The sequence below is a fragment of the Zootermopsis nevadensis genome, unplaced genomic scaffold (genome assembly GCF_977971745.1).
Source record: "Zootermopsis nevadensis isolate Lab colony 2312 unplaced genomic scaffold, Znev_1.0 Znev_ptg000024l, whole genome shotgun sequence".
Lineage (NCBI taxonomy): Eukaryota > Metazoa > Arthropoda > Insecta > Blattodea > Termopsidae > Zootermopsis > Zootermopsis nevadensis.
In genome coordinates, this window is record NW_028259156.1 from 12,182,910 (window position 1) to 12,197,308 (window position 14,399).

Consider the following 14,399-nt stretch of genomic DNA (forward strand, 5'->3'; position numbering starts at 1 on the left):
CCATCACACCATAGGTATATTTCCTTAAGCTCCATCTTATTATAATCTTCATATATTTATGCCCAGGTATCTCAAGTAATACCTTACTTTCAGATATTCCGACTAAAATGTACAGATTTTTATCTCTTCAATTCTTGCTGCATGCATCCTCCTAAATTTGATATCCCTAATAATATATCTTAAACGCGGTTGGAAGCAATTCTTTTATGCATTCGTATAAGTCTCTAATATTTCTGTCCTTACTTTTAGTTTAAAGCACATTAAGTCTTGGTTTTTGCAAGTTCTACTTATTTCATATCTTGCAACCTTCCAGTGTCCCCATAAAATTTACGGCAATAAATAATTCTCTCGCAAATTAAAAATGAAAATTATCCTTATGAAAGCCACATAAGGTAATAAGAATATTAAAGCCATCAAGTACGTGTATGTAATGATACATTGAATTGATCAGCAATGGAGTATCTTTTAGAAGGATTTTATAAATTCCTTCGCGTCCTAGACTTTTTTTGTAAGATACAATCTTAATTCAGTCCCTGTGCTTTGTCCTGCCAGGCACAGATGTTGCTTTACTCAGGGGTTTTACTGCACAGGTCTCAAGAATTGATGTTAAAGCTAAATCTCTTGGACGGATCAAAAAAGAAAATGTATCTTTGCATTCAGATAAATACAAAAAACTGGCGAACAGAAATTTATACTTTGACCGTTCTGTTACTAAGACTTAAATTACTTAAAGATAAACGTTTATCTGCACAGTTAACCCTTATTTGAATTGATGAGATTTTTCAGTAACGATCCTATATGTTTGCAGATTTCCAGAATAGGCTAGACTACAAATTACACAGTTTTTCAATCTTACTAATTAATTTAAATTAAAATGAAATCAGTCTTTGTTACTGGAATAGTCAGGGGAAATCATCTATCTTCACCGTAAAAAAAACAAAAAAAAAAACAATCTCTTACAAATAACACAATTTCGCAGAGGACGCTCTTCTAGATGACACGGATAAAAAGTAATTTTTTTTTGTTCGTCAAACATGGAAGGATTTAAAACACAGAGGGTAACATGAACGTAAAGGAACAGAAAAATTTACTTTTAAATAAATATTGGTAGGAGAAACGTATCGACTTAATATCGTCACTAGACTTTTAAAAGAGGGATCTATCATACGTTGGGTGTTTCAGAACAAAGTGCCGGGGATAATATGATCTAACTAGCAGGACGAAGAAGATTACATGACGATGAACTTCACTATTTGTATGTACTCTCTGATAAATATTGTTAAGGTTATCAAATCATAATGGAAGATATTGAAGAAGGTAGAAAAAATGTAAGGGAAAATATATGCTTACAAAACTACAGATGGAAAATATAAAAAGAAGGGACCATTTGGAAAAAGTTGTCGAAGATAATATTAAAAAGTATTCTTAAAAATATATGACTGTGCAACAGTTTCAGTTAGCTCAAAAGACAAACCAGTAGTACGGTCTTATGAATACGGCAATGAAATTTCGGGTTCTATAAAAGCGGGACGTTTGACCAACTGAGGAACTATTAAGTAATGAAGAAGGATTCCGCTCCATGTAAGAAGTCTTTGACAGAACACAATTAATGAAATAATACAGGGACAGTCGTGTATGTCCGTCTATCAGCATGTTTTATCTCCCACATTACGGAACGGATGTCAATTACACATTGTACTGATGTCTACACAAGATTCGTTAAATTAATTATTTAATTAATATTGCGCATGAAATGGAACCTTATATATTCAACATGCAAAATATCTGGAAGAAAACTAATTTTAATGTATAAGCTTAAAAACACAAATTCTCACACAAATGCTTTGATTCCATCACGAAAACGACAATTACAAATTATTATTAACAATTCAATAACGATAGCTTTTCAATCACAAATGCCACTATACTCGAGTTATTTGCCATATTTGCGCGTTCGTAACTGAGATGTTGGCAAATGTAGTAGATTATGCAGGAAAAATGCTAGTTCATACTTACAGCTTCCACCACTGTTGTTTCTGGAGTCTGTGTTTGGTCCAGCGGCAGCATAAAAGTAAAGAGAGCAAGTTAGCGGTGGAACGAGTAGTTCGTCATGGATCTTTTTGGGTGGAGGCAGGTTCCCTTTCAACAAAGTAATGCCACAGTTGAGGGCAGATTTATGGTCTTGAAGTGTGCTATTCTCTTGCAAAGGGAGAGAGAATGATGGGCATTATGAAGATAAGTGCCGCGAGAATAAATTAAAAGATATGCAACTTTACTGTTCCTCACCATACCCTTTCTAAAGCCTCCTACCATTCTTGCCAACATACATTCACGCCATTTTTCTTTTCCTATTCAGATGTAGTAATGTCACCTTACTGTCTTGCCCTCTGCGTTAACGTTGAGTTAGGTAACTTCTTTGGGAATCTTTAAAACTTTTTGTGCGGGGAAGAAAATTAACTTACGCTTAAAAATCTTTTAAAATCTTCATCTACTAAATTCTGGTTACAGCAATCACAAAAACAGAACTTCGGTGTGGAAATATTTTTTTTACGCAGGGTCGCCACTGAGAGAGATATCAGAGAACATGCCACGATTAAGGAATGTTACAAACAGGAAAGTTACGACGGCAGTATGCTTATTTTACGCCCACTTCTTCTTCTTCTTCTTCTTCTTCTTCTTCTTATTATTATTTAGTGTTCTGTCTGATGACAGGTCCATATGAACAGGATCCTCCTATCCTTTTCTCGGACTGGGACCTGTTCATATACGTTCTTGGCAGATGATCCAGAAGTGATTTGCCATTGCCTTCTTCTGTGTGTGAATGGAGTAATTGTTGGGATGCCACGGAGAAACCGGGGAAGCCCCCGGAGGAAAACTCCGTGTTGCCTAGACCACGGCCTTGCCCAACACAAGTTATAAATTCGGGCACCGCCGGGAATCGAACCCGTAAATTATATAAAAATATATAAAGGTTAGTTGTGTCTGAAATTCTACAATGCGGTTAAAATCTGGTATTGGTCGACACATTTTGGAACGGGGTCTGTTTGAAGAGGTACTGACGCTGCTACCCATATCAGAGTACAAATCATTCTTTGCGCCTTGTCGATCTGAATGCTCCGAGCTGCGTGTTTATATTTTTGCCTATATGTCGGGATACGTTGGGACTCTGTTAGCCTCCAATGCGCTCAGTGTGTATTCCGTGCAAAGAACGCACACAAAACACAGAAGAATATAAACGAAGAGAGAAATAAAACGCTTTGGACAATAATTTATTTTTGGGGAAAACTTTGGATATGGATCCATGTTTAACTCGGTTTATGATTCCCTTTATTTAGTGACACAAACGATGTGTATTTAACTGAAATTAAACAGGCACTGGAAAACTGTATTTGAAAATTAACAACACGCGAACCATATATTAGGGAGAAAGCTATGTTCAGGCTCTTCATTGCTTACGTTAATAAAATGCAGTGTGAAACACACCATCATGTTGCAATTTAAGCACGTAGCATTTCCACACATTGGTAATGCTCAGCCTGTATATCGGGATAATGTCTGCATTCATTTAAACTGGCTGTGGTGGGGAGGACGCGGAAATTTAAATTTGGGTTCCCTCTTTGGTAAGAGGGCGTGAAAACGAGGTTACAAGCCCCAGCCAACAGGAGCGGGGATGAATGGCGCTGTCTCCAACACCACGCGCTAGATTCGCATAAAAATGAGTAATGACAAGAGTTGGCTTAGTTTTGTGCTGGAATGGAGGGTGCCAGGGGGTGGAAATGCATGCACGGATCCTAATTAGAGGACGCTTCTACCGAGACGTTAAGGGTTGGAGGGAAACGGACAATCGGAAAGACGAAAACGAGTGAGAAAGATGAAAAAGTAGATGGAAAAGGAAAACTGAGTATATACAAGAGAGGACTAAGTGCAGGCAAAGAATATTCACTCAGCACTGAAGAGATGCCATCTTGTACGCACGGGTGTAATAGAAAATAAAGCAAAGACTGATTGCAGGATGGAAACAGCAAACTGTAGTTCATTGTTGACAGGAAAGACAAGAAATAAGACATGCAGCTGGAAGAGAGGGAGTTATGATGTTGCTAGATGACGAGACACTGGAAAAGGCACGCAGATAAAGCGCTATTCTGCAACGGTTACAGTCAAACCGTCTCCGGTATCGATAATCTTTACTCATTTCAAGGAAAGTTGACCAAACTCTAACGCTCACGGGCCACACAAGATGGAGACGACCTGTAACCAGGCCTATGAAATCATCTCTTAATTTGTGACTAGTCACATCTAGGTCATTTATTTGTTTACTCTGAAGAATTTAAAAAAAATATGATTCTTACCTCGCCTGCTGCATAAAATGTAAGTTTCCCTGGCAAAAACTGAGCTAGGTACACGCTGTTGCAGAAGCAACTGCTCAATAGTAATTTGTGTGCATTTTAACATCATTTATATTTCAGCAAGAGAGGTTTCTTGGTCCTTAATCGCAACGGGTAACATATCCTTGTCCCGTTCATCCTTTTTCAATAATGATATAAAATTACGAAGTAAGGGCATCGGTGGGCACTCTCTACTGCTCTTCGTCATAAAAATAAGGGCCATGATAAAATTAATGATAATGAAAATAGGACGTGGGTTGGATTCAGCTGATCCCGTATAAAGTTCAGTGGCAGATTCTCTGAACACGCCACTGAACCTTTGGGCTCCCTAAAGGGAGTGAACAATCATTGCTAGTATAGCGACTACCTTCCTCAAAAGAAGCGCTGTGTTCAATGAAGTCAGATAGTTATAAGCAAGCCACTTTATTGTATTAAGCGTCTCGTAAAAGGTAAGCAACCTGGAATATTATAAGCCAGTGGTATTCAACCTTTTTTGTTGGCGTACCCCCAGATGTAATTTCTCTTCAACTTTGTACCCCCAAAGTTGTTGGTGTATAATTCAAGTTATACATAGTATATAATCTACATCTAAAATAAATTAAATAAATTACATTACTGATTATACAGTGTTCATCAAAAAATAATAATTGTTTTTAAATTTCACGTGACCCCTAAGATGTCTTTGCATACCCCCGGGGGTACGCGTACCCCAGGTTGAAAACCACTGATATAAATCACATTCTCTCGTGATTTTAAACGTTTCATAAAAGCTACAAACAAACGTAATTTTACTACATTACGCCTCACCTGAAGGGCTACATCTGTACGAAGGGCTCCTTCGCTGATGGGCTCGGAGCCGTTGTACCACGTCACATTTGCAGCTGGTCTCGCTCCCAAGACCGCACATTCCAAAGTCACCTTTGTTCCTTGCACCACGTGATGCACCACGCCCGAAAGATCCAGACTAAGTGGGCGAACTGCAAACACAACACGAAATATGACAATAACTGCTTTACTCTGGCGACTTCCAATGTTGTCAAGAAGTAGCCTTCACCCACAGCGCAGCGACATTGCATTATCTCATTTGTTAATACGTCACTGCGCTCCAGATGAAGCAATACACTGATAAACACATGAAGATGTTATGTTCTCACACCGTTAAAGATGTCGATGTTATCTTTTGGGTTGCAAAGCCGTGTGTGCTAGTAGACAGTCACAAACGTTTCGGAAGAACATAGTACTTCCATCTTCAGGGAAGAATGTGGAGACAGTATGGTCTTACGAAACGTTAATATCTATCTGTAAGTCAACACAACGTTTCGATTCAGAAGTAAAATACTGTTAAGAACCTTCCTCTTTAAAAGTAACGAATTAAGACCTAAGGCCTGTTTAAATTCAGAATAAATTCCAAGTTACGAATATTTTGACATAACTGAGTCTCCAATAAACGACGTAGTCATATAACCAACCGGTGGCTCTCACAGTGACCAACGTGACTCTTAAAAGAGCCCACGTGTTAATAACAAATCTTTCAAAAACTCTGAAGATGTCTGAACCTGTGAGGATAATTTTAAAATGGAACTGAACGGAATCGAGTGTGAGGGTATGGACTTAATTCAACTGCCTGGGACAGACATTTGTGAAGATCACAACAAACGTACGAAATTCCAGACAGCGAGAAAATACCTGATTACTTGAGCTGAGCTAATAGGCCTGTTAGTTCGCCAGAATCTGCCCCATGGAGTTGGTTACGTGAATGTGTGTGTCGCTCAATTTGTGCAGATCTTCGCGTTTTGCTTACCTGACCTACTTTCGGTGTTACAAACACAACAATGGGCGGGAATCGAATAGCCACTTTACTACTGCTCTGCCCTTTTCACGTCATCATGTTATTGTTAAGTCTCAGCAGTGCACTCGAGATAAGAAACATCCGTGTACAAGCGTTTTCTATGTGCCTTCCGTTGACAGTTTCTGCAGCTCTTGAACACTAGAGACAGTCTACTTATGTTACGTAGGTACATTGATTTGTAAAGTCGGGATGCTGCGAATTTTGCAGAAAGATTAGTCGCATGCGTTCAGAGTTAATATACAATAGATATTAAAGTGTAATTTGAAAAGACACATAGCCACTGCTGACATGCTCAAAACATGTTACTTAAAAATGACTCGAAATAATCAAGCGTAAGATTTATTATGTGACAGTTTTATCGCTTGGAATGAAAAAAGTCACTATTTATACACTTTCTGTTATAATTATGTTCATATTATCCAAAGTTGTCTTTACGTACTTCAACTATCACCAATGTGAACAAAGAAACAACAGCTCATAAATCCCTTACATAAATTAAAAGTCCTATAACTAATGTTAATTTCATACTTTCTTCGACAATTAAAAACAACTATCAGGTTGTTAACCAATACATCGAAAAGCTCTAGACTTTTGTATTAAACATTTCTTTGTTTTTTAAAACACCCCCCCCCCCATCAAAGATTTCCCGTACCAATATCTTCTTTAGTTTACCCTTATTATTCTCGGCTCCCCCAATTAATCTCTCCACATTTCTTTGGACGTACTAATATTCTTCTTTCACGAGGTTAACATTCATTTAGTAATTTAATAAACTGTGTTCCACCCGTCCTATATGTGCATACCATTTCCCCACTGTTCTAAAATAATTTCATTTGCATTTTTGTCTTGTACTTGGGTTCTAATATCTTATAGCTAGCCTGAAACCACAAACAGCTGATGTATTTCTTAATTTATAAATTTTGTATTTCTGAAGTCACATTGCACGAGTCTGTAACATGTTAGGCTAAAGATCAGAAATATCTCGGAGTTCTCTGCTTGCATCTTGCATTATTTATGAAGTAGCATCCCCTGTCGTTTTATACCTCTGTATTCCATTTATTTCTGTAAAAGTCCATCTGCAGTGTATTTTTTGTAGAACTTCGTAAAAGTAAAACGACACGAAAATCTTTTTTTACCAGGACTAATTTAAAAACGTTTGTCCCAAAGAGAAAACGTACGTATGGTGTGCCTAACTACAACGAACGATGTGCAGCCACACACAGGATAAGTGATTTTAAACAGACATTTGCATTCTGTTGACATAAACCACAACTCCTTAATGTTTTCCCTTTCTTAGTAATTAAATATCTGGATATTTTGTCGAGATAAATTCAGATTTTGAGACGAGAAGAATCTAAAACGGAAAGCGACACAGAAAAGCAGTAACAAAATACGGCAATTAAGTGAATAATTCTGTTATAAGTAAGCAGAAAATAACAAGAATGATAAAAGCGGCTATGTCCTTAGTAAAAAATGCTGCTGTTGATGAGAGACGTAGTACGGGATCACTTAACTTACAGGTACCACAAATAACACCATTTCACTTAAAAAAGCCAATGGATAGGAAGTTACGCGCATTTATACTACAGACATACAGGCACGCCTGTCTTCAGACAGTGCAAACGGTTTCGTAAATTACCATTTTTCTTTTTTGCGATTTTGCAGATACGAATCAACTGGCACGGATGAGAATCTAATTGAATCACAGGTATCGTACTGGATAAAGCATTACACATAAAAATTTTAAAATAAAAATGTATATGCTATTTCAATAACACGTATTTTATACTTCAATTTTTTTTACAAGAAACCATTCTGAGAAAATAATTAAAGAAAGATCTGTGTTTCATAATAATTAAGGTATTTTGCCCAGAGCAAAATTTCTAATTCACAGATAACAAGCCAAATACATTGCGTGCTCTTAAACTTGAAAACTTCACTTCCATTCTCGCTCTCATTAAATTTCTAAGTGTTTATAAAATGGAAGAAATATAATGAAGAAGCACTTCAAAGTAGGATTTGAGGTTTTCACGGCAGTGAGTTTGAAGATGGCTGTCTTCTGGGTTGTTGCACCGTGCAGTCTGATAGAAGTTTACCGACGTTTCAGAGGTCCTTGCTGAGTCTCTCAACAAGCAAGGGAACAGATATGTATTATTCAGTACAGCCCACATTACATTTCACCTGCTTTTCACATAGCATACAAATAAAATGTATGCACAGGTTCATAAATAGCAGTAGTATGCATCATATAGTAAATAACACGTATAATATGCCTACATTTAAGAAAATTGCAATAAAACACAATGAAGGAAAATATTATGCGGGCTTATACTCCCAACAGTTACTTCAACTTATGTAACATCATGCGTATGTAAATGAAGATCTCATGTTGGTCGTAATTACTGCATCTGCGTACGAACAGCTGAAATTCAAGAGCTAAATCTCTGCCTAGCAAAGAACCATATTTATAATTTTAAAGAGCTGGCAGAGAAAAGATGGAAAGTAATTCCCATAACAAGGATTGAGCAAGATTTGAGATGTGATGTCGAGGGGTTAGAGGAGAGGAGAGAGGGAAGAATGATGCCAGCGAACAAACACAGTCACATTCAAGAGGACTCGAAACTTGTAATTGCTCTTGAGCTGTTTGTGTTAACCCAAAAGCGGCTGATTGTTAATTCGTGTGGAACAGAGAAGGGGGTGTGGAAAGTCCCGGCTCTCGGTAAGAGTAACGCATCCATCGAACAAGGTGCTAAAGGCAGCAATGCCGATATTTCAAGTGGAAGTTGCAAACCTCACCTCTTTCTGCAGCTGCCCAGCTGGAGATATTTACATAACGTTCGGAGGAAGAAAGCTAGCTACTGATCCATTTCAACACGCTCTTCCCCATCCACAGGCAGAAGAAAGGTGGAAGAAGATAAACGAGCGAACAGCATCGTTCCACAGACTAAAATACAAATCTTTATCTCTTGTTTATTCCTTAACCTTCATCTTCACAAAAGCAGTTTGCTGCCATTGTTCAACTCAAGCATCCCCTAGTTCACCTGAAGGCAGGTGAAATATAGAATGCAGCTGACATAAACACGTGAATGTCTGCTGGTAAAATTGCAAAATACAAACTTATTATGTAAGATTTGAGGTTTCTGTCTTCTGGGTTGTTGCGCTGTGTAGTATGAATCGCCCTGATGACGGAGGCAGTATGACCTCTGAAACGTTAGTAAACATCGACCAGACTACACAGCGCAACAACTCAGAAGACAGAAATCTTCACAAACATATTACATCACATAATTATTTATGTGACACAATGTCTTAGTCTTTAGGAGAAATCATGACCAGGAAAGAGAAAAACTTCACCTTCTTTGTATTTGTCGCCATTCTGTTTATGGACTTTGAGATGGTTTTAAATACTCTACGGAGGTGGGATTTAACAGCAACATTTACAAATTGCAGCATTGTCACAATACATCTATGGTAATTTTATTATTAATAATAGGGGTCGCTCCTATGTTTTAACTTTAGTAACTACCAGCGTACCTATCTATGCGCCTTTAATTTTAAGATATTTTGCTGAAAACAAAATTAAATGGTTAGACTTCAATAAGTTTATTTTAAACTAGCGTCTATCGTACATTGTGTAACGAACGATGATGACGTTTATCGAAATATGTCATATTTAAAGTAAATAATATTTTGAACACATTATACCTTGTGTTGACATCTCCCTTTACACCTGTACGAGTAATAAAATCCATATATAGTACTATTTCACCATTACCACCAATACTATCTAAAAGAAACAAACCTACCAGTTACCTGCCCTTCTTAAACATCGAACAATCTGAAATCTCCTTTTTACTCTGAATGAGTTAAAGAGGCTATGATATATAAAAATATAAAAAAATTACGTTGCTTTATACAGAGCACACGATGTCATTATGCCGGCTTTTATTTGTACAACGTTTCTCGGTGATAGACTTAGCATCCATCTTGTTTATTACATAACCTAGTAAGCAATGCCAGCGCGAAGTTTTCGATACGTTTCAATGAACCGAAAACCCTGAACACCAACAGGGAGCACCACAGAAATTAAAATGAGCAAAACTCCAGGCTATTTTCATTCCTCTTGCAAGGTCAAAATTAAATTATGGCTTTCCGCCAAATAACACAAAATAATTATTAAGATATACTGCGTAATGTGGTCAAGTGCAGGCTTAGCTAACTGGTTCTCTGCCTTCTGCCTTAATTAGTGAGAGTTATTAGCCTTGTTCACGGGACGTAACTACAGACGACAGCGAATATTGTAATACGCTCTTTCAACCACAATCTCCATGAGTTGTTTTATCGTTATTATTAATATATATTACGAATACGAAAGTCATGCAGTTTGGGAGCACATGGTCTTGGACGACTCTAATACTGAGGTCACGGTTTCGTTTCCAGCTCGATCAAAGTAGGCCTGGGTTTCTCGTTCCAGTCTGAGCAAGTAGATGTCTTCACACTTGCCACCCGAGCCCTACCGCGTGTCCTCTACACAGTTGACTACAACGTAAACAGTAAAGACTGGACATGATAATATATGATGCTTGTAAACCACAGCAGATATGCAAGAATTTTAAGCCATGCCTTTAATATTTATAGATAGGGATAGTGATAGCTCGTAGTTTATTTAACAACGCTGTCAATAGTCCAAAAAATTAAAATTCCAAATTTTCTTCAAATCATTTAATATAGGCTACACGATCTATACAGATAATAGAGTACAACACAAATACTATATCGTTCTAACATAAGAGTCTTTACACAGTACATACAGACTAGGGTCTCTTAAGCACTTGATGAAGAGTTGTTAAATGGTCCAAGAATCAACCAATCACACACAAGTAATACTCCTGTATTTTAAACGCCTGTTTCCACACAATTTTTCTAGACACCACATACGTCCATGAGCACTTGAAACATATATATCTTGTCACTGAATCTGAATCTAAATTATTTTTCTTCTTAAAAGAAATTCTCTTAAAATTCTACACTATATGCATAACAGTTTATTTCGAGCCACTGTTCCCACAAGGCATGTGTATGGCTTGTCAAGTACTACGTTAATTAACGGGAGACTTCTGATAATATACAGCCATAACGCGGGAAGCCCCATATAAACCAGCGAATTACTGAATTCAGTTGCTGGTTAACAGATGCTACCAATACTTTCCAAGCGGTCGTTCAACAAACACATTTCACTTTCGTGGTTTCCTTGATTATTTTTACTAATAAGCGAAATAAACTAATACCAATATAAGGTAGATATCACACATATTCACAAACGTGTACAAAGATCATACTAATATCGTAATACGCTACGATTTAAATGCCACAGTATTATGAAACTATATAAGACAGTGTAAGCTTATTAAAACTTGCAACTGGGAGTACTCATTATATCCGTTACTTATTGTACTGTTTCTGTAAAGGTTTCTGACAATGGTTGATTTATTATACCAATATTATGTTAAATATTTTGTTTTTAAAAACAGGGAAATAAATGAGTGAGAATAATGTGAAGGTAGATCACGAATATGATAGATGGAGTCCGAATGAACCCTGATGGTGTGACCTAATAAATAAACAACCATGACATGCTGTGGGGATGTAATTCACAATGGTACGACATTTTAGATGTTAACGTGATATATTCGCAAGCTATTACAACCCTTTGTTCACCGAGTAGTAGATGTTTCAATATGGTTAAAACACAGTAATTCAATGTCAAATGAGATACGTACAACACAATAAATTATGTAAAGAGATTTCAATCTGGAAATGAAGCGTACTTTAATCTCTAGCTCCATCTAATTTGAGATTCGCTAAATGATGTATGATTTGATACAGAAGAGCTACTGAATTTAACTTTTCTGCAAAGTTGAGGGAAAGTTTTGGGTTGGAAAAGGATTTACCAGCAAGGAAACGGAATTCAGAATGAATCCATCCACTTTAATCTTTAAGCACAGGCCGTTTAAAAATTTCTGGATGGGATGGGTTATACCACTTATGTTTCATTAAACGATGACTCTAGAGATGAACTGATACTTAAAATATATAGAAAGGATAAAGTAGTGTTTACACAGAATGTCATATTGAACTATCGAAGCAACAGGGTTATTAATTGATTTTGTAAGTTCACATTCATTGCTATTCTCTTAATATCTTAAGATATTATACTCAAATTTTGCTGAATTTTTCATTGTTATTGCAACACAAACCTATCACGCAGGACCACTGCTGATATGAGTATAAGCTTAACGGAATTTTCACTGCCACTAAAATTCTGAAGATTCATAAAACATGCAGAACTAAAGACAGCGAAATGCTTCTTAGAAATGATAGGTAATGATACAGCTACATGGCATTAGGATTCTCTTTGGTATTACTATGGTGAGCATCCCTTATTAAACAACATGTCGTCAATTGATCTGACGTTTGAGAAACGTAAGTGGGTTTATAAATTCTACTGCATGATTGTGAATATGACAAAGGTACAAATAAGCTGAATAAATTTATTTGAAATCGAACCACCAACACGTTTAACTATTTGAAGCTTGCGTGATAAGTTTAGAACAATTCGAAAAGTACAAGACGTGCACAAAAGACATTCCTAAAAACCTCGCAAGTCAGCTGATTGTTAAAGTGTTATGTGACAGCCAGCACAGTGCAGAGTGGAAACTAGTTTACCGACACTTATTGAAGAGGATTTTAAACAACTAAAGATACTTTCCAATTTAATGCTATTTTCAATCATCATATTTATGTGTGTTGAGCTACATAAAAGCTACATGTAACAGCACAGAAAGTAGCTAAACTACCAGGAATAACAGTGAGCTGCTATACGTCTTACACATCAGTCACTAGACTAGTTCTGAAGGACCGTCATTGACAATTCCTACTTACAAACGTCAGAGTAAAAAGTTAAGCCATGAGTCAATGACATGTACAACAAAAGAAGAGTGTTACATTCAGCTAGATAAAGAGCCACTGCATAAGCAAAACATCGTGAGAGATTTCTAAATCCCTATTTACCTCAAAGACTGATGGTACATTTGGGACGTAGCATCAATCCCGATCTTGTGACCGCATAGGCTACTACTATTAGACCTTTACTTGTATAATACTCTAAAGAATCCTTAAGTGCGGTGGACGATCTGAGGCGTGCAACTGATTTTACCTGTTGCTGTGGTTTCAGGTGCGTCATTGACAACAGTTCATGGACGCAAATATTGCGAATTTGCAAATTTAATTTATACTCAATAATTCACTAATGTCTGCACGCTTAAAAATGTTAAATACCTAAGTAAATGAAGTATGGGTCCACTTCACATGACACTATTTTCAAGGCGATTTCTATATTGCAAATAACGGGATGATAATTGTAATTTTATACCATTTCATTTTGCGACTTTTTATAAAGTCTATAAAACAACTGATTTTCTGCACAAAGTAAATGCTAAGTTTGTCCCGCTATACGCCATGTAGGCGCTTGGGGTGAGTGGAGGTATAACTCCTCTCTTCTTTGACCTCGGCACTAGATGGGAGTGAGTGGTCAGCATCACGTTCCGGCCGGCTTTACCCCCGGGAAAGGACCCCGGTACCCATTGTAGAGGAGGCTGGGTGGGCCCCACAGCCGATCTGGACGCAGAGGCTAGAGGAAAAATCCTCTGCCCCCGTCGGGGATCGAACCCCGGTAGTTAGTCACTATACCGACTGAGCTATCTCGGCTCATACAAAGTAAATGTTAAATTGCAATAATTGAATATAAAAAATTGTAAGCGTAATTTATCTGTCCTTTCTTTTACGAAGCACAAAAAAATAAATCCATAGAGAATCCTATTCATGCAGGCGTCACAGGTCACATGGATGATTTATTCAGGGTGATGGAAAAGACACGCAACCCATATTAAAATATTTATTGATGGTAACGATTCAGTACAATTTGATTGGATTAATAAACACAATATCGCTGTGACTGTACAAGATCTCTCGCAGGTCACGTCACGTTGCAACACGCACGCGCCAGTCCGTCAGTTGTCTTTCAACAATCGCAGTGCAAAGATGTCTTTTTAAAAAGTGCACCGATAGTTTAGTTTCCAACACTACCTGGCATCTCGTTCTTACTT

At 37.3% G+C, this 14,399-nt stretch overlaps 1 protein-coding gene across 23 annotated transcripts in view; it reads right to left on the reverse strand.

The window, feature by feature from the left end:
• Positions 1–14,399, reverse strand: part of nrm (neuromusculin) — a 590,496-nt gene that overhangs the window by 131,166 nt on the left and 444,931 nt on the right. For 21 of the 23 annotated variants that reach the window (XR_015536928.1, XR_015536927.1, XM_087355254.1 and 18 more), the window contains exons 6-7: positions 5,193–5,362; positions 2,017–2,043 (exon numbers count right to left, since the gene is read on the reverse strand). Coding sequence is in view for 21 of the 23 variants with exons in the window: in XM_087355254.1 (XP_087211380.1) it covers positions 2,017–2,043; positions 5,193–5,362 (197 nt within the window). In the remaining 2 variants the exon portion in view is untranslated. The remainder of the gene's footprint in view (positions 1–2,016; positions 2,044–5,192; positions 5,363–14,399) is intronic. The other 2 variants (XM_087355269.1, XM_087355251.1) reach the window with 1 other exon arrangement.